The sequence below is a fragment of the Geotrypetes seraphini genome, chromosome 7 (genome assembly GCF_902459505.1).
Source record: "Geotrypetes seraphini chromosome 7, aGeoSer1.1, whole genome shotgun sequence".
Classification (NCBI taxonomy): Eukaryota; Metazoa; Chordata; class Amphibia; order Gymnophiona; family Dermophiidae; genus Geotrypetes; species Geotrypetes seraphini.
In genome coordinates, this window is record NC_047090.1 from 195,275,347 (window position 1) to 195,302,414 (window position 27,068).

A 27,068-nucleotide genomic window follows, 5' to 3' on the forward strand; every position below is an offset into this window, starting at 1 on the left:
GGTTTCAGGGCACAGGCTGCATTTCCCACCCCCAGATCCAGTCAATGTCCGGCTGACTGGCAGTCCGAAAATCAATTCTGATCATTTTGGAACTGTTCTGAGGCAAAAAATCCTTTTCTTTATTGTCCCTCCAGACCCGCACAGACAGATGGGTTTATACTCCCCTGCCAGCAGGTGAAGACTGAGAACACACTGACTTTTGGCAGTAGTACAAGTGGGGGTGCGGTCCCATCTGCAATCAGTCTGTTCTCGATCTCCAGCACGTGGAGGTAATAAGCCTGTGCAGTTAGGGCTTGTTGGATCTGATTAGTGGCCTTATTGACCCTTTTTCTGACCAGACAGAGCTTGGGAGACCCTTTTGGGGGTCCTGACCTCAGGGATGCCACACTCCAGCAGCTGAGTTCTTCCCCCCATTTCCACCACCACCCCAATCAGCTGTATGCCTTGCCCGAAGGCAAACACTACAGCTTTGAGCACCAATGGGGTCTGCTCCTTTGTCTGGTAAAGTTGTTTTTTGGTTTTCCTGAGGCAGTGCCAGTCTAAATGGATGCCTTTAATTGCTTTTTATCCCAGGATAAGCAGGCATGATATTCTCACATGTGGGTGACGTCATCTACGGAGCCCCGATGCGGAAGCATTTTCAAGCAAACTTGATTGAAGATTTAAGTTTGCTCTGCTGCTCCACGCAATGCGTGCCTTCCTGCTCCACTAGGGGGCGCATTCCCCTCGTGGTCTCCAGTTTAAAATTTTCCGCTGAGCCTAGAAGTCGTGTTTTTTCAGGCTCTGCCCCAACTGCCTTCTAGCACCGCGATTTTTTCTTGTTTTTTCTCGATTTAGTCGCTGTGCGCGAGTTTTTTCTTGTTTCAACTGTTCCTGCTTCGTTTTCCACCGACCCGGAGCCTTCCGGGTCCCCGTGGCCGCGTGGCTATTCGAGCCGCGGCCAGTTTCGATTCTATGTCCCGGCCTTTGACCGGCTTTAAAAAGTGCTCCCAGTGCGACTGGCTTCTTTCCATCACAGACCCGCATCGCCGGTGCATCCTCTGCCTGGGGGCCGCTCATCCAACCGACTCCTGCCCCCGGTGCGCTACTTTCCAGAACCGGGCCCTCCGTCGAAGGAAAGCCCGCATGGCAGATCTTTTCGCCTCGGACCAACCCTCTACCTCGGCCTCGAGGTCGGCCCCGGCCTTGACCTCGGCCCCGGCCTTGACCTCGGCCCCGAATACCTCGGCATCGCCTCGAGACTTGAACCCGAAGTCCTCGGGACAACAGAAGACCTCGGCTCCGGGTAAGTCCCCTCTTCCCTCTTCAGGTTCTATACCAGCAAAGAAACCAGCCTCGGGGACGCCGGCGACGCATGGCGGAAGCCCCATGCTTACAACCCCGGCGAAGCCCTCCAAGCCTTCGGGCCGTGCCTCCACCACACGGGAATACTCTGATACGAGGTCGCCCCCGGTGGAGTGCACCGAGGCAGTGGACATGCCCTCGATGCTGTCCGTGCCCGTTTTCCAGGACCTACTCCGAGCGATGATCTCGTCGGAGCTGTCCGCTGCAATGGCCCATTTGCAACCGGCCTCGACCTCGACCCCGCATGTGCCAGACCAGCCTGAGCCTCGCGTCGAGCCACCTCGAAGAAAAGCGCGCAAGCTTCGCCGCATTCCATCCTCCTCGGACTCCTCACCGAGGCACCCGAGGCGCTCTCCCTCCACAGACCGCCGTGGTGCAAAACGTAGTGCTAAAACCTCGAACCGCCGTGCCTCCAAGAAAGCCTGGGGTTCCCCCACTCTACGAGGCCGTTCACCTACACCTCGTACGGGACCGCTAAGGGTGGCTGAGTTATCACTCTCCAACCCGCGCATCCTCCGAACTCCCCCTCGGACCGGGACTCCGACCCGAGGTTGCAGGTTGTCACCGAGGGAGTCCGGGTCGAGGTCACCGATTCGACATCGATCGGTACCTCGAACCCCGACATCGTCTCTGAGGGGGCTCCTCGAGACGTCAGAGATCTACGACCCTGGAACACTTTCACAGTACTTCCCTGGTCTCGGAGCGTGGATCGGAGCAGGAACCTCGATACTCGAGGGAAGCCTCCCCATCCTTCTCCACCCGACGGAGGTCTCGTTCACCGACCCCGCACGGGGCCTCGGGAACATCTTGCCCATCCTTCACTCGCTTTGTCCAGGACATGGGCCACGCTTTGGACTTAGACCTCCAGTCCGACTCCAGATACTCTAAGGAATACCTAGCGGAGCTGGATATGCCATCACTGCCCAGAGAGTCCCTGCGCTTACCGCCTAACCCAGTACTCCAACAGGCCTTCTTCAGGAACCTGGAGACCCCCTACATGGTCACGGCTGTACCCTCCAAAATGGAGGCCAAGTACCGCACAGTACCCTACCCGGGATTCGAACAGCCACAGCTCTCCCACCAGTCGCTGCTAGTAGAATCCTCCTTGAAAAAGGCCCACCCATCCCGGGTCTCAGCCGCGGTCCCCCCAGGCCGAGAAGGCCGAACCCTAGACAAGTTCGGCAGGAGACTTGCCATGATGGCCTCTAGGGTGCAAGGCTACACTTTCACCTTCACATCCTACCTCAAACACCTCATTGGACTATTGAGAGCCTTTGAGACTGACCTACCGGCCTCCCGCCAAGGAGCGTTTGGCCTGCTCTTAGAGTCCCTCTCCAACCTGCGCCTCCATCTATTCCACGTGGCCTACGATGGCTTCGAACTCTTCTCCAGAGAGGCGGCCTTTGCTATCGCCATGCGCCGACTAGCCTGGCTGCGCCTGGTCGACATGGACCCCAACTTACAGGACCGGTTGGCTAACCTACCCTGCGTGGGAAAAGAACTGTTCGATGACACGATCGAGGCGGCCACAAAACGCCTCTCCGAACACGAACGCTCATTTGCCTCCCTCGTCCGGCAAAAACCTAAATCGCCCGCGCCCAGGCCGTTTAGGGCCCCTCCACGCCGCTACCCACAAAAATCCACCCCTCCCTTCTCGCGGCCTCCACCCAGGCGGCCGCAAGCCCACCACCGGGCCATGCCCAAGTCCCAACCGCCTGCGGCCTCCAAACCATCCCCGTCCTTTTGACAAGATTCGCGGAAGGGGGCGGGCCCCCTCCGCCATAGTCCCAGGCCTCCTTCCCATCGGAGGTCGCCTCAAAGCCTTTTACCCTCGCTGGGAACAAGTCACGTCGGACACATGGGTCCTTGGCGTGATCTCATCAGGATACTCTCTCAACTTTCGGGCCATTCCTCCAGACAACCCCCCAAGGAATTGCCCTCCCAACCGGACGCAGCTACCCCTACTCCTCTCCGAGGCTCGAGACCTGCTTCGCCTCAGGGCAGTGGAGGAGGTTCCCCCCGACCAACGGGGGAAGGGCTTCTACTCCCGTTACTTCCTGGTACCGAAAAAAACGGGAGACCTACGCCCAATACTAGACTTGAGACGCCTCAACAGATTTCTAGTACGGGAAAAATTTTGGATGCTTTCCCTACCGACCCTCTACCCCCTGATCGACGAGGGCGACTGGCTCTGCTCCCTCGATCTGAAGGAGGCATACACACATGTCCCAGTACACCCCGCCCACCGCAAGTTCTTGCGTTTTCAGGTAGGGGACTGGCACCTACAATACCGAGTCCTCCCCTTCGGGCTAGCATCATCACCTCGGGTCTTCACCAAATGCCTCGTGGTGGTCGCAGCAACCTTACGCTCCCAGGGCCTCCAGGTATTCCCCTACCTGGACGACTGGCTGATCAAAGCCCCGTCCAGGGAAGGGGTTATCTCAGCAACCCAACAGACTATTACCTACCTACAAACTTCCCAAAATCCCAACTAAGCCCCTCGCAGTCCCTACAGTTCATCGGGGCCACGCTGGATACGGTTCGCCTCCGTTCCTTCCTCCCCCCTCCGCGCCTAGAGGCGTTAGTAAGTCTGAGTCGAAGGATCTCTCTGCTGACCTCGGTATCAGCCCGACAGATGATGACTCTCCTAGGCCACATGGCCTCCACCGTCCATGTCACACCCTTCGCCCGCCTCCATCTGAGAATACCTCAATGGACCCTGGCCTCTCAATGGCGTCAAGACCGGGACCCGATCGACCGTCCCGTGACAGTGACTCCTTCCTTGCAAAGATCGCTCCGCTGGTGTAACGACTCTTCAAATCTTTCCAAAGGTTTACTCTTCCTCGCCCCTCATCACAGCAAGGTACTCACCATGGACTCGTCAGAGTACGCTTGGGGAGCCCATCTGGACGGCCTACGCACGCAGGGGATGTGGTCAGCGGAAGACTGCCGCTGCCACATCAATGTGCTAGAGCTCCGGGCTATCTATCTCACAGCTATAGCTTTTCAGCATCTGCTCCACGACCGGGTGGTCCTCATCCGAGCCGACAACCAGGTAGCAATGTACTATGTAAACAAACAAGGAGGAACAGGGTCTTGGTCCCTCTGTCGGGAAGCCCTGCACCTCTGGAAATGGGCAATCTCCAACAACATCTTCCTTCGAGCGGTGTACATACAAGGAGAACAAAACTGTCTGGCGGACAGACTCAGCCGCCTCCTCCAGCCACACGAGTGGTCACTGCACTCTCAAACCCTACGACAGGTGTTCAAACAGTGGGGGACACCTCAAATAGATCTGTTCGCATCCCCCCACAATCACAAACTGCCTCTCTTCTGCTCCCGGACGTACTCCCCGGACCGGCTCGAGGCCGACGCCTTCCTCCTCAACTGGGAGGGAAGGTTCCTATACGCGTTCCCGCCGTTTCCTCTGATCCTGCGGACGCTCGTCCACCTGAAAACAGTACAAGCCACCCTGATCCTGATCACTCCTCGCTGGCCACGCCAGCCTTGGTTTTCCCTTCTACTTCAACTCAGTGTTAGAGATCCACTGCCTCTGCCTCGGTTTCCCTCTCTACTATCACAGGGTCAGGGTTCGCTGTTACATCCCAATCTTCAATCTCTTCATCTGAATGCTTGGTTTCTTTCCCCCTGACTTCTCTCCCCGTGTCTCAATCAGTCAAGGAGATATTGGAGGCCTCTAGAAAGACCTCAACGAGAACCTGCTACTCCCAAAAGTGGACCAGATTCTCAACCTGGTGCTCCTCTCACAGCCAGGACCCGGTGTCGGTCCCCGTCCCCCTGGTCCTTGACTATTTACTTCAATTATCTCACTCCGGCCTAAAGACCAACTCCATTCGAGTACACCTCAGTGCGATTGCAGCCTTCCATCAGCCCCTGGAAGGGAAAGCCCTCTCGCTCCACCCCCTAGTCTCTCGCTTCATGAAGGGTCTTCTGAATGTCCACCATCCTCTCAAACCTCCTCCGGTGGTTTGGGACCTTAACGTGGTTCTGGCTCAACTAATGAAACCTCCATTTGAGCCCCTAGACAAATGCCATCCAAAATTCCTCACTTGGTAGGTGTTTTTCCTGCTTGCGCTCACTTCCGCTCGGCGGGTTAGTGAGCTACAAGCTCTAGTGGCGGACCCACCCTTCACGGTATTCCATCACGACAAGGTGGTACTCCGCACTCATCCAAAGTTCTTACCTAAAGTAGTGTCGGATTTTCATCTCAATCAGTCCATTGTCTTACCTGTGTTTTTTCCCAAGCCCCACTCTCATCCCGGAGAAGTGGCGCTCCACACTCTTGACTGTAAGAGAGCGTTGGCCTTCTACCTCCAATGCACTCAACCACACCGGAAAGTCCCACAACTGTTTTTGTCCTTCGACCCAAACCGGTTAGATCACCTAGTCTCCAAGCGCACCTTGTCCAACTGGCTGGCCGATTGCATCTCCTTCTGCTACGCTCAGGCTGGTCTCGCACTGCATGGTCGAGTAACGGGACACAAGGTCCGAGCGATGGCAGCATCCGTAGCGTTCCTCAGGTCCACACCTATTGAGGAAATCTGCAAGGCTGCCACGTGGTCTTCGGTTCATACTTTCACCTCCCATTACTGTCTGGACTCACTGTCCAGGAGCGATGGCCGGTTCAGCCAATCGGTTTTGCGAAATCTATTTGCTTAAATTGCCAACTTCCCTCCATCCCTTTTCAGTTAGCTTGGAGGTCACCCACATGTGAGAATATCATGCCTGCTTGTCCTGGGATAAAGCACAGTTACTTACCGTAACAGGTGTTATCCAGGGACAGCAGGCATATATTCTCACAACCCGCCCACCTCCCCGAGGTTGGCTTCTTTGCTAGTTAAGTGAACTGGAGACCACGAGGGGATGCGCCCCCTAGTGGAGCAGGAAGGCACGCATGCGTGGAGCAGCAGAGCAAACTTAAATCTTCAATCAAGTTTGCTTGAAAATGCTTCCGCATCGGGGCTCCGTAGATGACGTCACCCACATGTGAGAATATATGCCTGCTGTCCCTGGATAACACCTGTTACGGTAAGTAACTGTGCTTTATTGCTAACCGGCATTTTGGTTTTCCTCCATAGCGGTTTACAATGAGTACTTCATAGAAATTGAAAAAGTGCTCCCACTGAGCGGTTGAGGCATCTGGCATCTGCAGGAAGGGAAATCCAGCACTGTGAAGGGGAATCTTTGTCTGCTTCGGGTGATGGCGAGCAGGGTTCCCCTTCATGTATGCACTGCTTGTTAGCAGTGGGAAGGCCCGTGCTACTCCTACTGCCCACACAGGGACCCCAGTCGGTGGTATGGGTAATGAGGTTTCCCTTATTGCCGATAGTGGTGGGGGATTCCTTACTGCTTTTGTGGGCAGTTCTGCTTTAGCAGCTGGTGCAGTTCAGACCTCTTTGCCGCTACAGACATTGGGGGAGGGTTTTTTGGCAGGTTTTTCTTTGATTTGGGCTGGAAGCTCCACCATTTTGTCTATTGCATCAGGTGACCTCGCTCCTGTTTTAGAAAGGCAGAGACAGGTCTCAGGTGATTTTTCTTCTCCAGTAGTGCGTGCCTTTTTTCCGCCAGGGGGTTTTGCTTCTGATTTTTTCTTAGCCATGTACAAAGTTTACTTGCAGGTGGCTGGGGGTCCTGCTTCGTCCATGCAGTTCTTCTGGGGCATCTGCCCTTTCAGCCCACCCTCCCCATCCAAGCATCCACGTGTTTCGTGGGATAAGGATTTTTTCCTCATTGATGCAGTTTTAAAAGTATTTCCCCGTAATTTCATCGATGGAATATTTGCAATGGGTTTATAATTTGATTTTTCATTTGTATTAATTTTGGAGAGCAAGTGGTCCACAAATTGTCTGGAATTGAGAGCCATTCACTTGGCACTGAAGGAGTTGTAATCCTTCCTGACAGGGAAGGCAGTCAGGGTGTTTTCAGACAATGCTACAGCAGTAGCTTATGTAAACAAACAAGGAGGCATAAGAAGTACTCCCCTATGCCTGGAGGGATGGATGTTGTTCCAGTGGGCAGAGATGCACTTACAGGCGCTCTCAGCTGCCCACACGGCTAGAGTGGAGAACATCCAGGCTGATTTTCTCAGCAGATAGACTCTGGATCCGGGGGAGTGGTTTTGTCCAGCACAGGGGACGTCCGGAAATGGGTCTCATGGCCCCTGCCAAAAACACGAAGGCAGATTGGTTCTACAGTCAAAGATCTGATCCAGGAAGCACAGGACTGGACACCCTCATTCCACCCTGGCCCACCGAGCCTCCTGCTCTGCGTGTTTCCTCCTTGGGCCATGGTGGGCTGAATCTTCCACAGGATAACGAGCCACCAGGGGCTGGTGATCCTGGTGGCTCTGGACTGGCCCTTGGTATATGGATCTGATATGCCTCCAAAGAGATGGATCTCTCAGGCTGCCGGTTCATCCTAGTCTCTTCAGTCAGGGGCCAATTCTTATGGAGAATCCAGAGCATTTTGGTCTTATGGCATAGCTCTTGACCACATGGCCCTGATTCGTAAGGGCCATGTTTTTGGTCTTGGAGAATAAAAACTACAAGGGCAGCATCTATGAAACAGACTTGGGTTTTTTTGTTGCATAGAGCTTTTTGGACCCCAGTTCGGTTACAGAAGTTGGATAGTTCGAGGTCCAATAGATGCTGGCATTGTGGTTTAGGAGCTGGGACATTAGACCATTTTAATATTTTTCTGTCCCTATATAAATGCCTTTTGGAAGTTAATTTGGTCCCAAATTAATTCTTTGTTAGAAAATCATGTTGCCCTTTCATATGATACTATATTATTTGGTACATCAATGAGGTTTAAAAGCCCAATTTCTGCAAATAATAATAAACTTCTATTGATATTGACAGGGGTTGCCATTCAGCAGATTACAGGAAATTGGAGAGATTACACTAAACTAAATTATACTTTTTGGTGGAATTCAGTATGCCATATTTATAAAATGGAAAGGGGCTTGCTATGCAATAAGGAAATTATTATAAGTTTAAAAAGATTTGGGGGCCATTGATTATTTATTCTAATGATCAGACATCTTAAATACCTTAGTATTGGATAAGATATAGGGGGGGTGGGATTATGAATGATAATAATTGTTAATTGTTAATATATGGGTGGGTGGGGTAGGATTCTTTTATATTTATATATTTGGAAGAATATAAATAAGACTGTCAAGTGATTAGTTAAAAATCTTTCTGATTGATTATTATACACTTGTTATAATATTTGAAAATGAATAAAGATTTATTAAAAAAAAAAAAAAAAAGGGTTACTCAGAGGTCATCATTATGACTCTCCTCAGAATAAAGAAGCCTGCGATGTTTGCAGCTTATGCGAAGACCTGGAAGGTTTTCTAGTTATAGTGCGCCAAGGAGCACGTGAGCCTGAAAGGGCTCCCATTCAGGTAATTCTAGCATTCCTACAGGGTGGTCTTGAAAAGGGCTTAGTGGTTTTCTCTCTCAAGGTATAAGTAGCCGGCCTCTCAGGTTTTAGGGCTCGGAGAGACATGCAGTTGCTGGCATCTCTCTCAGATGTTACTCGTTTTTTGAGAGGGCCATGCAGACTGTGTCCTCCACTGTGTAGGCCGTTCCCATCTTGGGATTTTAATGTTGTGCTGAAGGGTCTATCTTGGACTCTGTACAAGCCCCTTTCAGACGTATCCCTTTTGGATCTTATGGTTAAGACCGCAATTTTGGTTGCCATAGTCTCAGCAAGGCGGATTTCAGATTTACAGGCCCTCTCTTGTAGAGAACCTTTCCTCAGATTTACGGAGTCTGGTGTTTCTCTGTGGACAGTACCTTTCTTCTGAAGGTGGTTTCTGCTTGCCATGTCAATCAGTAGATTTGCTTATCTGTCTTTCACTTTGCGGGTTTGGTGAAACAGCACAAAATTATGTGGAATCTGGATGTGTGTAGAGTCCAACTTCATAACCTTGAAAAGGACGATTGATTCTCAGCTATCTGACCACATTTTTGTGTTAACCAGCCAATCAAGACGAGGCAAGCCAGCTTCCAAGGCTTCAATTGCCAGATGGATTTGCATGGCAATTTCTTCTTCCTATATTGCCTGCAGTAAATGGCCCCCTATTTCAATCATAGCACATTCGACTAAAAATGTAATGCCTCCTGCATACATTCACAGTTTTACAGAACAGATGTGGCAGCCAAGAACAATTTCACATATTTATTTATATATTTATTTTAAAACATTTCTTACCCACCTATTCCTAGGCGGTCTACAAAATACAATCATAAAATGCAGGTACATACAATTTTATACAAACACACAATAGAGACATCAGTTATCTGACGTTGCCACCCACATATCAGCAGAAATATTCTTCATGGACCAGAAATAAACAATCATTTAAATGCTTCCATGAATAAGGTGGTTTTTAATACCTTCTTAAATTTTTGAGAATCCAAGAGGGCTCTTAATGGTCCAGTTAAATTGTTCTAACTGGAGAAGACACATATGGATCTTCAGTCCTGGTGGCAGGCTCATCGGTTCCACCCTAAATTTGAGGGACTGCTCTGTTACGTCCCAAGGATTCAGGAATAGAGTAAACTAAACTAAAACTTAACCTTATATATCGGGTCTTCAACCAAAGGAAGTTTGACGCGGTTAACAATAAATTTAGTGGGTGAAGAGGGAATAAATTTATGTATTTAAGATAATAATAGAAAGAAATTCAAGTGATGTGTATAAATTTAAATGTTGTAATATTGTGCACTTGATGTAAGATGAAAAATGAATATTTTGGAAAAAAAAAAATACAAGTTAGTTTTCAAAATGTTTAGCAAATAAAATTTTTTTTTAAAGTTTATGGAAGAGTTGGAAGGGAACTGGGACACCTCAAAATTAGGGGAAATTCATTCCATAGTTGGGGGAAATTTAAACGCCAGATTGCTGCTAAAATTCTTAACTCCTTGAATTCCTTTCCTAGAAGGAAGAGAAAGTTTAAATCGATGAATGCCTCTTGTATATGAAAATCTATAAATATTCCATAGCAGAGGAACAAGAGGAGGAGCAAAGATACCATGTAAAATCTTTAAAACAATACATAAACACTTAAACTGAATTCTAAAATAAACTGGGAGCCAATGGAGAGAGAAAAGCAAAGGAGTCACATGGTCAAATTTGCTCTTTCCGTAGATCAGCTTTGCGGTGGTATTCTGAATCAATTGTAGTCTTTGAAGGCAGTTCTTAGTGATGCCAAGATAAATGGCGTTACAATAAGCTAACCGAGATAATATAATAGATTGGACCAAAACAGAAAAATGATGTTGATGGAAAAGAGATCTGACTTTCCTCAACATTCGTAAGCTGAAAAACATTTCTTAACCAGAGAGTTTATTTGATCCTTAAAAGTAAGAGAAGAATCAAAAAGTATTCCTTAAATCTTAGAGGAGAACTCAATTTGTAGGGAGGCTCCAGAATCCAAAAGTACAGTGGAAGGAAGATGATCCAATTTTGGGCCTAACCACATAAGTTTAGTTTTAGCTGCATTTAGCTTCATCTGGACAGACATAGCCCAAGTTTGAAGTTTAGAGATACAGTGATTTATTTAAAAAAAGTTAAATTGGTAATATTTGGGTCAATCTCAATCAGTATAAAAATGTCATCCTCATTAGTAAAAAGCGTTTCCCACGCTGACAGCATATAAATATACAAAGTTGTCATATAAAGATTGAACAAAATTGGGGCAAGCGGAGAGCCCTGGGGAACTCCACAAGGAGGTTGCCAGGAATTGGAAATATTACCATCAATATTAACTGAATAAGATTGGGACAATAAAAAATTTAGAAAACCAAACAAGAACAACCTGATTAAGACCGATATCTGAAAGTAATTGGAGCAAAATGTCATGATTTACTACATCAAACGCTGCGGACAAATCAAACTGAAGCAAAATTGAACATTTATTTTGAAGTCGTAGTTGTTGGATTTTAGAAAGAAGAGAGATTAATAAAGTTTCGGTACTAAAATTAGAACAAAACCCATATTGAAAAGGTTGAAGTAATGAAAATTTCTCCAGATAATTAGTAAGTTGACCTGTTAAAATTGATTCTAACAACTTTGTCAACAATGGTACAGTGGTACCTTGGATTACGAGCATAATCCGTTCCAGGAGCATGCTCGTAATCCAAAATGCTCATTTATCAAAGCCAAGTTCCCCATAGACAATAGTGGCAACAGCAACGATTGGTTCCAGAACCCGGGGTCTGTACCTGTCGGGGCCGGGTGCTGCAGCGCCGTCTCCTCCGTCTGCCTCCTCCGTCCGTCATTGGAAGAAGAACCCCACAGTGCCACTTCGGGGGGGATGCGTATAATGTCTGCTAGCCGCCGGAGAACCCCGCTGTGCCTTCAGAGGGATGCCTCCTCCATCCGCTGGCCAGCCCTCCACTTCGGATGCCCCTCACATGCTGGAGAGCCCCCACCTGAACCCACGCAGCATGCAGGCGGGACAGCACCCGGCCACCCAGGCCCAGACAGAGGTCCTCCAATCTGCAGAAGGCACCCGACGTGGAAGGCTGGCCGAAAGATGGAAGAGGAATCCCCTGAAGCGGCGCTTCCTGGTCTGTAAGTGCTCGTTTATCGGGGCAGTGCTCGGTTTGTGAGTCAAAAGTTTGCTGAGTGTTTTGCTCATCTTGCAAAACACTCGCAAACCGGGTTACTCACAAACCAAGGTTCCACTCTATATTAGCAATTGGTCGATAATGTGAGGGGATAATGAGTTCTAGATCTGATTTTTTTTCAGAAGGGGAAGGAGAGTTATTTGCCTCATAGATTGTGTAAAGTATCCATTTTCCAATGAATAATTTAATAAAATGGTCAACCAAGTTGTGACCTGAGAAGGAATATTGAAAAAAAGATATGACGGAAAAGGGTTCAATGAACATTTACACTTTCTCAACTTTTCACATAATTTGGATACTTGGAATTCAGAAACTGGATCAAAAGAACACCAGTAATGATCAACTGGTATCTCTAGTATAGAATTTTTTGAATGAGAGGAGAGATGTCCAATATTCCAATATACAAAACATTGCCCTCAGACTGATCTACTCCCTGAGAAAATATGATCATATTACAACTGCCTTCATAGACTCTCACTGGCTACCTATGCAAGCACGAATTCAATTCAAATTCTACTGTCTATTATTCAAAGCATTAAATGGCTCCGCACCCCCCTATCTAAACAACCGCCTAAACCAGATCCTCACCTCAAGACAAAGAAGAACTCCGAACCCTTTTGCCTTTCCTCCACTCAAGGGCACTCAGCGCAAAAAGATGTTTGATAACCTTCTGGTGACGCAAGCAGCAAAACTTAACCACTCCATCTCCAACCTGTTGACGGCAACGGGCGACTTCAAAACTTTTCGAAAAGAAATCAAAACCCTACTTTTCAAAAAATTTTCCAGATATCTTAACCCAACCCTTCCCCCTCCTCCTAGATAAATTCTCCCCCAAAACCTCCACTTAAATAATCTCTTCCTCCCCAAAACACCAACCAAGTATTCAGATCCCTGAAATGTTACGTAATCTTATTTGTACTCTAACTGTAATCTATTTGTTATATCACACAGTAACATACAGTCAATTTAATATCCAATTTGCAAGTTCTTCCAGAATTAATCCAGGTACCTCTCCTCCCTTGTAACCAAAAAAACCCCCAAAACTGTTGTAACTTCACTGGAAATGTCCAGTTTAGCTCTTTTGTAATCCGCCTTGAACTGTAAGGTATAGGCGGAATAGAAGTCCCTAATGTAATGTAATGTAATTCCCTGCAGGAAAAGATTGCCTAATGAGAGAAATTTTGTCTTTAAAAAAACAAGCTAAGAAGGAGATAAAGATTGCTCGGACTTTGAGTCAGAATTAGTCAGAGTACGCCAGAGTGCTCTGATTATTAGACTTATCTATTTTGCCTCGCTTTCCTAAGTTCAAAATTATATTTTCTAATTGCAGATCTCCAATTTATTTTATCTATATCTGAAAGAGATTTTTCCATTTCTTTTCTAGCCTCCTACAATTCTGTTTTAGGGCTCTATGAATGGGTAGAAACCATGGTGCATTCCGGGCACAGGAGATTGTTTTGGTGATGACTGGTGCCAAAGATTGATAGGCACATTCTGTAATGGAGCTCCAGTTATGCCAGCTATCATCAATGGTATGCTCCCTGGAAGAGCTAGGGAGAGAATCTAAAACATAAGACCAAATGTTCAGTACAGATTTTCTTCCTAAATGTGACAGTGTTTTTCTGCGAAGATTGTATCGGAATATGAGACATAAATGGGAAGGGAAAATTTACCAAGAAAATGGTCAGTCCAGGGGACTTGTTGCCAGCGAACAGTATCAATAGAGGTTTGTTGAATAGTATGATCTAAAAAAGCAACAAGATCTAATGTATGACCTTTTTCATGGGTAGGGGAAAATAGATGGTAAAGAAAAACCCAATGATTGAAGGAAAGAAAGGAAGTCAGAAACTTCCTTATTGTTGGTATCTTCAAGATGCAGATTTATGTCCCTTATCACCAGAAGTCTATGAAATTTAATTGACGCATTGGTAATTATATCGAAAATGAATAGGGTTGTACAAGAAGGAAAGATTAGGTTCTTATCTTGTTAAATCTTCTTTCTTATAAACCCACACTCTAATCCTGAAGCCCTTCTTGGGAGATTCTGATTCGCCTGCTGTCTGCTTCAATCAGTACCGGTAAGGAGAAATTAGTTTCTTACCTGCTAATTTACTTTCTTTTAGCTTCTCCAGACCGGTATAGGTTAATCTTGCAAGAGGGTATATATCTCATCATGACCAGCAGGTAGAGACTGAAAAAAAAAAACTGCAATAGTACATATTAGATACCTTCCCCTATTCCTATCAGTCTGTCTAATAGCCAAGCAGAACTAATAACTTGCAACAGAAATAAACATTACTGTGAATAATAACTAACTTACCCAAATGCTGTTGGAAAATGCAGAGGAGAGATCCCAGAAAACAAAGGTCTCCACAGCTTGCCAGCTAAGCTAGCCGAGCCACAGCCGCTGTTCTTTTTTTTTTTTTCAAATTCTTTATTATTTTCAATACTTACAGTAAGTGTCACAGTAAATACAAACAATTTATATCTATATCTCACACTTAATAATCTTATAATATCCATTTCAGAATTATATCCCCCTCCCCCTAAACAATCACAATATCCATATACAAAATATCTATAATCACCCCATATCAGTTATTCAAAATTCCATCCCCCCCACCCGGATGTGCATATTTAAAGGGAAAAACACTAATTAAACGTTACAATATTTTGCTAATGTCTCCCAAATCTCCTGAAACCTCTTAAAATTCCCTTTCTGAATGGCCAATGTCCTTTCCATTTTGTACATATGACACAGTGAATTCCACCAAAAACTATAATTAAGCCTTTTCCAATTGCTTATAATTTGTTGTATGGCGACTCCTGTCATTATTATTAAAAGCCTGTTGTTTTTAGATGATATTTGGCTTTTAGCCCTCATGACCATGCCAAATAATACCATATCATAGGACAATTTTCCAACAGACAATTAATTTGGCCCCATATTGAATTCCAAAATGCCAAAATAAACGGACAATAGAACAATAATCTAATCTAATCCTTAGGTTTGTTTACCGCATCATCTCCACGTTCGTAGAGCTCGACGCGGTTTACAGTAGGAGAAATAGGAAGGAACTACAACAGAGGGTTAGAGGTAGAAGTGTAAAAAAAATTTGGGATGCCAAGATATGAGTTTCCTTGATTCCTAAGTTGAAGGGAGACTTACATTTTTTGAGAAAAGCCAGGTTTTCAGATGTTTGCGGAAAACTTGGAGAGAGCTCAAGTTCCGATGAGGGGAGGTAAGGTTGTTCCAGAGCTCAGTGATTTTGAAGTGGAGGGAGGTCCCTAGCTTTCCTGTGTGGGAAATGCCTTTTAGCGAAGGGAAGGATAGTTTTAATTTGTGGGAGGATCTGGTGGTATTAGGGTTTGAGGAATTCCAAGTAAGAGGGATAAAGGGAGAGAGGATACCATATAGGATTTTGAAAGTTAAACAGGTGCATTTATAGTGGACCCTGGTGATTATCGGAAGCCAGTGGAGCTTGGCCAGGAGCGGGGAGACATGGTCAAATTTACTTTTAGCGAAGATGAGCTTGGCCGCGGCATTCTGAATCCGTTGGAGTCTGTGGAGGTTTTTCTTAGTTAGGCTTAAGTAGATAGAGTTGCAATAGTCCAATCTGGAGAGGATGATGGATTGGACAAGGAGGGTAAAATGTTTTTGATGGAAGCAGGATCTAACCTTCCTCAGCATGTGAAGGCTGAAAAAGCATTTTTTTACCAAGGATTGGAGGTGATCATTGAAGGAGAATGTGGAATCAATGATGATGCCCAAGACCTTGCTCGAGAACTCAAGCTGCAGAGAGGAGCCAGAGGGTAGTGGGATGGAGGTGGGTAGGTGATCTAGTTTTGGACCGAACCAAAGAAGTCTTGTTTTGGATTCATTCAATTTCATTTGCACAGTGTGGGCCCAGGATTGTAGGTTCATTATACAAGAGGATATGTTCTTAGACAGGTCGGTGAGGTTCGAATCGGTCTCGAGGAGGATGAGGATGTCGTCTGCATAAGTGTAAATTGTTTCAAGGGGGGATAGGTGGAGGAGTTTTAGGGAGGACATATAGATGTTGAAAAGGATAGGGGATAGTGGAGAGCCTTGCGGGACTCCACAATTCAGTTTCCAGGGGGAGGATGAGGTGCCATTCATGTTAACAATGTAAGAACGAGAGCGGAGGAATTTAGAGAACCAAACTAAGGGACTTGGCTGAGGGGCTTCGCGGTAAAATAACGTTATTCGCCGATGATGCCAAACTGTGTAACATAACAAGCAAGAGCACAACGGACAACCGACCTACTCCTATTGGAGCAATGGTCTAGGACCTGGCAACTGAGTTTCAATGCCAAGAAATGCAAAGTCATGCACCTTGGTAGTCAAAATCCATGCGAGACTTACACCCTAAATGGCGAGATCCTAGCAAGGACTGTTGCGGAACGGGACTTGGGGGTAATCATCAGTGAAGACATGAAGACTGCCAATCAAGTGGAGCGGGCTTCATCTAAGGCTAATCAGATCATAGGATGTATACGTAGGAGTTTCGTCAGCCGCAAGCCTGAAGTCATTATGCTGTTGTATAGATCCATGGTGAGGCCCCATCTGGAATACTGCGTACAATTCTGGAGGCCTCATTACTGCAAGGATGTACTGAGGCTTGAGTCAGTCCAGCGAATGGCCACCTGGATGGTCTCGGGACTCAAGGATCTCCCGTACGAGGAAAGAATACGAAGGGAATGGTCACCCAGGGTCAGGACACAAACTGCAAGATACAATACAAAATAGGTGTCCAACACCCGGGTGCCCAGCCCCACCCAGGTGTCCAGCAGAAAACCAAGCAAGCAGAAACATACTCACAAACCCAACTGTTCCCAACTAAACAACCCCTCCTCACCCAAACCCCAGATCAACCCAAGAAACATATCCCCGAAAGAATATGCAAGAGGTCCATATAATGACACCCCACGGAACCCCACCCCTCCAAACAACCATAGCAAAAAACAACAGTTCCCAACCATAGAAAAGACACTAAAAAAATCAACATGGCCACTGGCTAATCAGCAGACGGCCCCGCTAATAACAGTAGGAGGCAGAGAAGCTGAAAAGTGTCATGGAGGCTCCAAAGGCGATCCAAAAGTCTTGTTGATGTAGTCAGCAGCCTCAGGGGCCACTGTAAACGAATGCCAGGAGCCCTCATGATGAATCTTCAAAACTGCAGGATAGATTAATTGAAAACGTTGCTTAAGATCCACCAATTTAGAACAGAGAGGGTAGAAAGCTTTCCTGCATTCTGTAAGGGCAGCGGAATAGTCTTGACTAATCCGAACAGTTGAGCCCCGTAGCTGCAAAGTATCCCGTTTGGCGCGATACTGCCGTAGAATCTCCAATTTATGTCTATAATTCAAAAATTTGGCAATCACAACCCGAGGTCTAGAATCCCGGGCAGAACGAGCGCCTAGGCGATGAGCGCATTCCAGACAAAGAGGGCCCAAGGAAGATTTGTCAGGGAACTCCAGCTCTAGCCAGCCTTTCAATTCGGCAAGCAAGTGAGCATCAGGAATAATTTCGGGGATACCCAAAAAACGCAGGTTCCCTCGTCTGGATCTGTTCTCGATGTCATCCAGTTTATCAGCCTGAAGACGAACCGTTTCCTGTAAGGCCGCTAGATCCAGCTCATGTGAGTTGGAGTTATCCGCCGTAGACACGCGCTGTTCCAGCTCAGTGGTCCTGACAGCGGTATCAGCCAGGAGTTGTTCTAAGCGGGTCATCTGGGTCGCCAAGGTGTCTATCTGCGGCCCCAGGACCTGCGCCACCGCTGCTAATTATCATTTATATTCAGGGTTTTTTCAAAGATGTTAAGGCAGATGACTTGGGGCATGGGGAAATCCACTGCTTATTTCTAGGATAAGCAGCATAAAATCTGTTTTACTTCTTGAGATCTAGCTAGGGACTAGGGGCATGGTTTGGCCACTGTTGGAAACAGGATACTGGGCTTGATGGACCTTCAGTCTGTCCCAGTATGGCAATTCTTATGTAGACAGCAGAAATAAATTCTCAAAACTGACATATTTTGATCACTAAATTGAAAATAAAATCATTTTTCCTTCCTTTGTTGTTTGGTGATTTCATGAGTCTCTGATTGCACTTCCTTCTGACTGGGCATCCAATATGTCTTTGTTTCTTTCTTTAGTTTCAAGTTTAAAAAAAAAATTTGATACTATCGCTTATCAAAAGTACTAAGCGAGATACATTTAAAATAAGGGGAAAGGACAAACATACAAAAATAATTTTTCAATTAAGAAAAATGTAGACAATACTATAAACAAACAGACAAACGGTGCAACAAAAGGTATTTGGGTAGAAATACAATTTGAGATAGAAAAGAGGAACGATTAAGAGAAAAAATGAAAGGAGTTGGGATGCAGAAGATCAATAGTAAAAAAAAGGGGGGAATTCTAAAAGTTTGAAGGAAAAACTAAGCTTAAAGCTTGAATGTTTCCTTAAATAGATGATTTTTGAGGTAGCCCTTAAAACGATCAAGGGGTTTTTCTTCTCAAATTAACATTGGTAAGGTGTTCTAGTGCTGGGGGGCGACAACAGAGAAATGTCATGCTGTTTGGTGCCAATTCTTAATGATGGATTTGTCAGTAGGCCGAGGCTTGTAGATCTAAGGGCATGATTGGCTGGCCTGGACCCTTCTCTTCGATGTCCGAATGGCATCAGAATTGACGTCAGGGTGAAGGCTTGTGGGCCAGTAGCGTGTAATCGCTGCTCGCGCCTGGCCCTTCCCTTCCAGGAGTTACGATAGTGGTGGGGGATAATTAAATGGAGTTGCAGGATGGAATCAGCCCATGTATTCCCAACAGGCAGTCCAGTATGCGTACTGCAGGTTGAGAAACACTGCTCTACAGAAATGACTGTCTGCTTTGTTACACAATGAGGAATTGTAAGGCAGTCCAGAGGTAAGAGGGGAGGAGCAAAAGTATGCCAATGAATCCTCCTAAAAGAGATCTCGTGAGAAGGGATTGACTACCTGAGGGATCAGGAACAGAGTGTGGGTTTACAAGAAAGAAGATTAACAAGGTAAGAACCTAATCTTTCCATGCTCCAAAACAACAGCTTAGGTTCACATACTAATGCATCATATGAGGCCTGTTTTTTTTCTGACAGCCATCTTAGGAATACCTTTATCTTCACCTATTCCTGCATTAATGGAAAGGTAATGTTTTAAAAAACAAATAAGCATAAACATATATTCTTCTTATCCCAAAAAATCTACCCCAGAACTGATCTAACAAAGCAAGAATTGTTCAGACAAGCTCAGGATCTGTTCCTCTTGAAGCTAGCTCACATCCTGATTTATCAGGTGCTTGAGCGCAGGCTGTTTGGCCCCAGTGTCGGTTCAGCAGGGCTTAAGGGGTACCGGCTGCATAAATTCCTCCCACCGCTTATGTGTGTGGATCCTTGGGGGTTGAGGCCTTGGTCTAATTTTAAGTCTGACTGACAGCCCAAAGATCCCAGCAAGTGGACAGTTTGCCGATTGAGGCATTGTCTTCTCCAGTTCCAGTTTTGGTGATGACTGAAGCAGGCTAGTCCAGCACAGACAGTGAGTACTGCCTACTATAGTCTTTGGGAAAATTGGAGGGGAGTAGGGTCTGATTTTACTGGGTTTAAGGGTTTCTGGGGCTGTTTCTAGGGTCTCCCACTCCTGGATACATTGCACAATGTGGTTCTTACCTCAATAATCTTCTTTGTGGTAGATGTGTCTGGGAGTCCTGACGCCCTGCCCTGTTGGTTAGAATTCACCTACTTACTGCCTCGGGCAAAGTGTATGTCCACAGCTCAAGATCTTGCCAGTTTGATATGAAGCGTAAAATACTAAACATAAAAATATATTTATATAGCGAGTCTTTCAGAGCTCCATAAGTGTTGCTGTTATTTACACTGGACAAGTGGGTTGTTTCACCTGAGTTTATGGGTTGCTTAACTTAATTCAATTTTATCTTATAGAGCAGAATAGAAATGTATTATTGGGGATGTTCCCCATAGCCCTCCTTCCTATTTCTGATGTTGGTACAAACTGAAGGGGGCTCTACATCACTGGAGAAAGAGGCAAAGCTAAAGAATGTAAATTTCATCCTTCTGCAATCAACTCACGTGTATAGGAATAACACCTATCGTCGGGACTCCTAGCCACATCTACCAGAAAGAAGATTATCAAGGTAAGAACCTAATCTTCCAAAAGTAATGGTTTCTCCTCTCTTTCTCCTTGCAGATTGTTTGATCAGAAGGGTGCCCGTGTGGTCGTGGACTCTGAGTCTCTGCAGTTTGTAAAAGGAGCCACAGTAGATTTCTGTGAGGAACTCATTCGAAGTTCCTTCCAAGTAGTAAACAATCCTCAGGCTGAGCAAGGCTGCTCATGTGGTACATCCTTCTCTGTGAAATTCTGAGGAAGGCTCCTTCATGTTTCCAGCATTGGGGAAGTGGCCCAGCATTCACAACTGGTGGATTCAGCATGCATTTCATAGCAGTTTCTTTGCTGGTGAGATGTGAGATGTGATTGGAGGAAGGCATAAGGGGGCATCATTGCTCCTATGGAGCAGGGAGCTCTTCTCAGCACCCAGTACAGGCACCACATGCATAATAGTGTGGTTTCAGGCTTTATGGTTGCTCTCTCTAAGAATTTTTCTACATGGGTTTTGTGCAACATTTGCACCTGATATGGAAGAGATATACAGGAGCATAACTTGCTGGTTCTGCTCTAAGGTGTCTGGACAAACTGTATGTTACTTTTATTATGCTTTAAATATTATTTAGTTTTAAAATACATATTTGAATCTTCATTGTTAATTTCTGGCTTTAAGTCATTCTCTTGTCTTAGTTTGAGCAAGGACTTCAGATGATATTTTATTACTGTCCTATATTATGTATGTAAACTTGTAACCTGTTCTGGGTCTTATGGGAGGACGGGCTATAAAATTGAATGAATAAAATAAATAAGATGGGGAAAGTGGAAACAAGAGCTTATGAAAGGTTCTAGAACATGTTATGAAAGCAGAGCACTGGTCATAGGTGTCTGAAAATAGTATGGGTAGGCTTGGTTTTCCTAGGTATACTGTATAGGGGTTTTTTTTTATGCTGAATAGCTTTTCCAGTGAAGTCAGAGAAGTAGGTGGAGTTACTTAGAAGTCAGCACTGAAAAGGCAGAAAGCAGAGTGGACAATAGAAAGGAAGCCATGGCAGGATGAGAGTGCTAAGCAAAGTGGTATTTTTCTTATGTTATCCAGCAAACACCGGTTTTCCTTTTTACAGCAGGGTTATCATTCAATATTTATCCATCCTATATAATAAAAGGTTAGTGGCGCATGCGCTTTTAAAAAAGCGTGATTACTGCGGCCGTGATATGTGATCCGTGGCCGTGTTCTATTTTAGAACCCGGCCAATGATCATTCTGTCCACTCCCCTCCTCACCAACCCAAAGGAAGCTCAACAGACCTCCCGCCCTCCCCTCACCAACCCGAAGCAAGCTGGACCATACCTCTCGCCCTCGCTCACCGCTGCTGCCACTGCTCCTCCTCTTCGGGGCAGCCTGCGATCGTGGCCGGCTTTGACGGGCCTTGCGGGCCGCTTTCCGGCCTCTGTGGCACGTTCCCTCTGACGCACAGGATCGCGTCGGTGGGGGGGAGCGTGCTTCCAGGTTGGGGAGCGGCCTGCGAAGTTTGCTGGGGCCGGCCACCACGATCGCGGCCTGCTTTGAAGAGGAGCAGGCCAGAAGACGCCGGGATGGAGGGAGGGTAAGCAGGGGGATTAATTCAGGGGGCCAGAGGGAGAGGGAAAGGGGGCTGCTTTGGGGGGGGAGGTGTGCTGGGGACAGACAGTTTTACTCTGGGGGGAAGACAGAAGGGGCCATGGAGAGACAGGGAGAAGGAAAGGGGGCTGCTTTGGGGGAGGGGTGTGCTTGGGGGAGACAGAAGGGGCCATGGAGAGATAGGGAGAGGGAAAAGGGGCTGCTTTGGGTGGGAGGTGTGTGCTGGGGCAGACAGCTTTACTCAGGGGGGTGGGGGAGACAGAAGGACACAGACAGCGGCCAAGGAGAGAGAGATAAAGAAACACAGACAGACAGACACTCTATTCTAGCACCCATTAATGTAACGGGCTTAAAGACTAGTTAAAACAAAAAAGCAGAGGCCCTAATTCACTGGTCAACAAAAAAAAAGTTTTTCTTTGCTACTTAGAACTTAAGAAGTGTTCTTAATTAATTTAATGATGCTAATTTCAGATCTGTAATTAAAATTCAGCTAGCACGTCAGGTTTCTGAGATACATGTTACTGATTTTTTTTAGACAGTTTGCCATATCGGCGCAATATTGTGACTATGAACCATGTCCCACCAAACTTGTGTTAAGGAGTTTACTCTGAAAACAACACAAAGACAATAAGGAGATTGTTACAGCATATATTTACGCCTCTCTTAACTCATACAAAAGTGATGGCAGCATGTTCAGAAATGTTTGAGACACTTGCTTTTACGCTTGTACTGTACATTTGTCTCTTTGCGAGAACCAACAATAGTCTCCCATTGTACTGGGATTGAACTTTCTCTGATATCTGCTTTCCATCACCTTGATATCTTGATTAAATCTTTCCCCATTCTTATCGCTGACATCACCAAGATTGGGTGGGAAGAAGTCGAGGTGATAATGTAAGAAGTGCATTTTAAGTGACATTCTGGCACCTGTTAGCTGATATACTGTCAACATGTTCTCCACAAGCTCAGCATAATTCTCTGATCTGTGATTATCAAGAAAATTCAGAACAACCATCATGAATGCTTCCCATGCTGCTGATTCAGTTGGGTTCAGCTTCTGTTTGAACGCATCAAGGATCAGTTCACAGATTTCGGGTCCAATAAAAATACCTTCTTTAATTTTGGCTTCACTTTTCTCGAAACCAAATATTCTTCTTAGGTGCTGATTGTGCAGTAAATTGTCCACAGACATAACAAAAATTATCAGGATGGTTAACACAACCTTGTCTGTTCATAATTCAGGGAGGCCAAACTTCAAGTGGAAGAAACTCTAGCAAAGAACATTAAGAAAGGGGACAAATCCTTCTTCAGGTATATTAGTGACAGGCAGAAGAACACAAACGGGATAGTATGCCTTAGAGCAGTAGATGGGAATTATGTGGAAACAGATTCCGAAAAAGCCAAACTACTGAACGATTACTTCTGCTCAGTTTTTACCTGCGAGGCACCTGGACACGGGCCACAGCTGGAAGCAAAGCCAAGCAAGGAAGACCCATTTCAGAATTTTGGGTTCTCACCAGCTGATGTTTACAGCGAACTGTCAAGACTCAAGGTGAGCAAAGCCATGGGACCAGACAAATTGCACCCAAGAGTGCTCAGAGAGCTGTGTGATGTCCTGGCGGAACCGTTAGCCATGCTCTTCAATCTCTCCCTAAGTACGGGGAGAGTCCCCCTGGACTGGAAAACAGCTAACGTCGTTCCTCTGCACAAAAAGGGCTGCAGAGCGGAGGCTGCGAATTACAGACCAGTGAGTCTCACATCAATAGTGTGTAAACTCATGGAAACACTACTTAAATGTAAATTAGACACGATTTTGGATGAGGGGAATCTAAGGGATCCTAGTCAACATAGATTCACTAGGGGTAGGTCATGCTAATCCAATCTTATCAGCTTCTTTGATTGGGTAACAGGAAAGCTAGACTCGGGAGAGTCTCTGGACATAGTGTACTTGGATTTCAGTAAGGCTTTCGACAGCGTCCCACACCGTAGACTATTAAACAAGATGAAATCGATGGGGTTAGGTGAGACACTAATTGCATGGGTCAATGATTGGTTGAGTGGAAGACGTTAGAGGGTGGTGGTCAACGGCACCCTCTCTGAGACATCGGAGGTGACCAGCGGAGTGCCACAGGGCTTGGTCCTGGGTCCACTCCTTTTTAACATATTCATAAGGGACTTGACACGAGGGCTTCAGGGTAAAGTAACTCTATTCGCTGATGACGCCAAACTATGTAATATAGTAAGTGAAAGCAATCTGCAGGATAGTATGACGCAGGATCTGCTTACGTTGGAAAACGTCCTCGACATGGCAGCTGGGCTTCAACGCTAAGAAATGTAAGGTTATGCATCTCGGTAGCAGAAATCCATGCAAACCTTACACCTTAAATGGAGAAACACTAGCTAGGACTTCAGAAGAAAGAGACTTGGGAGTAATCATCAGTGCAGACATGAAGGCTGCCAAACAAGTGGAGAAGGCCTCATCCAAAGCAAGGCAACTTATGGGATGTATCAATAGAAGCTTCGTTAGCCGCAAATCTGAAGTCATAATGCCACTGTACAGATCCATGGTGAGACCTCATCTGGAGTACTGTGTGCACTTCTGGAGGCCACATTACCGTAAAGACGTGCTTAGAGTTGAGTCGGTTCAGCGGATGGCCACTAGGATGATCTCGGGGCTCAAGGGTCTCTCGTACGAAGAAAGACTAAACAAATTGCAGCTCTACACTCTAGAGGAACGCAGGTAGAGGGGGGACATGATTATACATCACGGGACGTGTCGAGGTGGAAGAAGACATCTTCTTTCTCAAAGGACCCTCGGTCACAAGGGGGCATCCGCTCAAACTCAGAGGAGGGAAATTCGATAGTGACGTAAGGAAGTATTTCTTCACAGAAAGGGTTGTAGATCACTGGAACAAGCTTCCAGAACAGGTGATCAAGGCCACCAGCGTGCTTGACTTTAAGAATAAATGGGATGCCCTAGTGGGATCCTTACGAGGGTCGAGTTAAGGAACTAGGTCATTAGTACTCAGACTTAATGGGGTGGGTCAGTATAGTGGGCAGACTTGATGGGCTATAGCCCTTTTCTGCCGTCATCTTTCTATGTTTCTATAGTAACATAGTAGATGACGGCAGATAAAGACCCAAATGGTCCATCCAGTCTGCCCTTCCTGATTCAATTTAAATTTTTTCTTCTTAGCTATTTCTGGGCAAGAATCCAAAGTTCTACCCGGTACTGTGCTTAGGTTCCAACTGCCGAAATCTCCATCAAAACTCACTCCAACCCATCTACACCCTCCCACCCATTGAAGCCCTCCCCAGCCCATCCTCCCCCAAATGGCCATATACAGACACAGACCGTGCAAGTTATAGCTTAGACAAAACCAAAATATAAAAATTCTTCCCCCCCCCAATCAGCCTTCTGCACAGCCGATTCCTCCTCCTCTCCCCCCAGAAGCCTTCTGCACCACCGATTCCACCTGCCACAGCCCTCGCCCACCTCCGATCCGCTCCTAAACCGCATTTGCAGTTTTTCAAAATTTGTGGGTGCTTTTGGAACGGAACCCCTGTGAATTTGGGGGGAGTACTGTAAACACAAAACTGACACATAACTTAAAAACAGGAAGTGATAAGATGAAAATTGTTTTCAGATTTAGAGTCAGCATGTGGCCTTTGTTAAGGTACAGGTGACAGAACTCCCATAGCCAAATGCTTGTTAACCAGTGTTATGAATGGTGGTCTCTGTGAGCTGAGAATGTAGAACAGCCATCCACAAAATTGCTTTGGCATATAAACAAATAAGAGTAGGCACAGGAAAAGAGAAGTGAGTGTTTTGCTGACTGCCTCCGATGTTATAGCCAAGACCTGTGTGGACCTCAGCTTATATTATATCTGTTTATTTTGAAGCCAGCTAACACATAGGTGCTTAAATATTCTTGTACAATCCTACTTTGTTACGTCCCTTCTGGATTCCATATACTAGGTGTTCAATCCCAACCCACAGTCTGGTTGTTGCAGAAATCTACATCTTTTCTGAACACATGCTCCACCCCTCTAGTGTGAGAGAGACAGTAAATAACCTTAGTTTCAATTTCTGCAAGCAGTCTTGAGGAGAAACTTTTGCTGGTGCTCTACTTCTGTTTCTTATTTTTTCACGTAAAGTTCACTTAAACTTCGTTTCTCGGTGGCTTCAGTGTCTTGAGACACCCTCCCCAGCTGTTCACTGTCAGAGAAAAGGATGCAATCCTGCGGTGCAGTACTGCAGCTTCACAGAGAAACTCTGGTGGATCTGTGAAGCCAATCTTCTATGTGCCACCTTCTGGAAGTACCTGGGGTCCCTTCCCATGGAGTTTGCTGGCCAGTGACCCTGTCACTGGTTTCTAGTGCAGGCTGTGTGTGTCTGGACAGAAACCCACCCAGGCTGCCTTTCCCGCCCCTGATCGTGTGGCAGAGGATATGCGGAGGGTGTAGTTGGTCTCTGGCCAGCTAGTAATCCAAAGATCTTCCATTCCAGGACAGTTGGAGCTGTTTCTGAGGCAGAAAGTCATTTTTCTCCACTCAGCTGCTTTAAAAAGTCCCAAAATACTAAAGAACTAGCCTTCATTCACAAGCTTCTTATTCCACATGACCCTTTAAGAGTCCTAAGCTTCTCCTCTCAACATCTTCTTCATACACCGTCTTTGAAAATCATTAGCACATGTTGGGCCTCTTCATTTGCAATTACGGCCCCTACAGTATGGAATTACTTGCCATTTCATATCAGGGCTGAACAAAACTTAGATAAATTTAAGGGAAATCTAAAATGCAACCTCTTCCAAGATGCATATGATTGCTGAATAGATTTGGTGACTGTCAGGGTTGTTTAATAATTCCCTAGCTTCTCTATTGTTTTTTTACCCTCTGTTTCCTTTGCTTTTAAAATTGTTGTTATCCACATTTCCTATTGTTTTTATGTTTGTTAAGTATTTTTTAGTTGGTACTTATCTGTTTGTTTCCTCCTTTTTTAAATATAAATTTTAAAACGCTTAGAATTCATGATTAGCGTTTTATCAAAATTTTAATAAACTTGAAACGCAAACGCAGTACAGAGACTGTGAGAGTACCTTCATTATTTACTATGTAATCTTTGACGGTGGTTTTTGAATCGATTTAAACTTCATTTTTCAGTTTCTGTGGGTAGGGTTCAAAAGCCAAGAGCTACAAGCTGGGGACAATACTAATCAGAGCCCTAGGCATCCCAGGCACACATAAGCTATCAAACTGCTGG

At 45.9% G+C, this 27,068-nt stretch overlaps 1 protein-coding gene across 2 annotated transcripts in view; it reads left to right on the forward strand.

Moving 5' to 3' along the window:
* ISCA2 (iron-sulfur cluster assembly 2) overlaps nt 1-20,840 on the forward strand; it is a 61,634-nt gene extending 40,794 nt beyond the window's left edge. For both annotated transcript variants that reach the window (XM_033952016.1, XM_033952018.1), the window contains exon 4: nt 20,273-20,840. In XM_033952016.1, the coding sequence (XP_033807907.1) occupies nt 20,273-20,447 (175 nt within the window). In that variant the 3' untranslated portion in view covers nt 20,448-20,840. The remainder of the gene's footprint in view (nt 1-20,272) is intronic.
* Nucleotides 20,841-27,068: the final 6,228 nt, after the last annotated feature.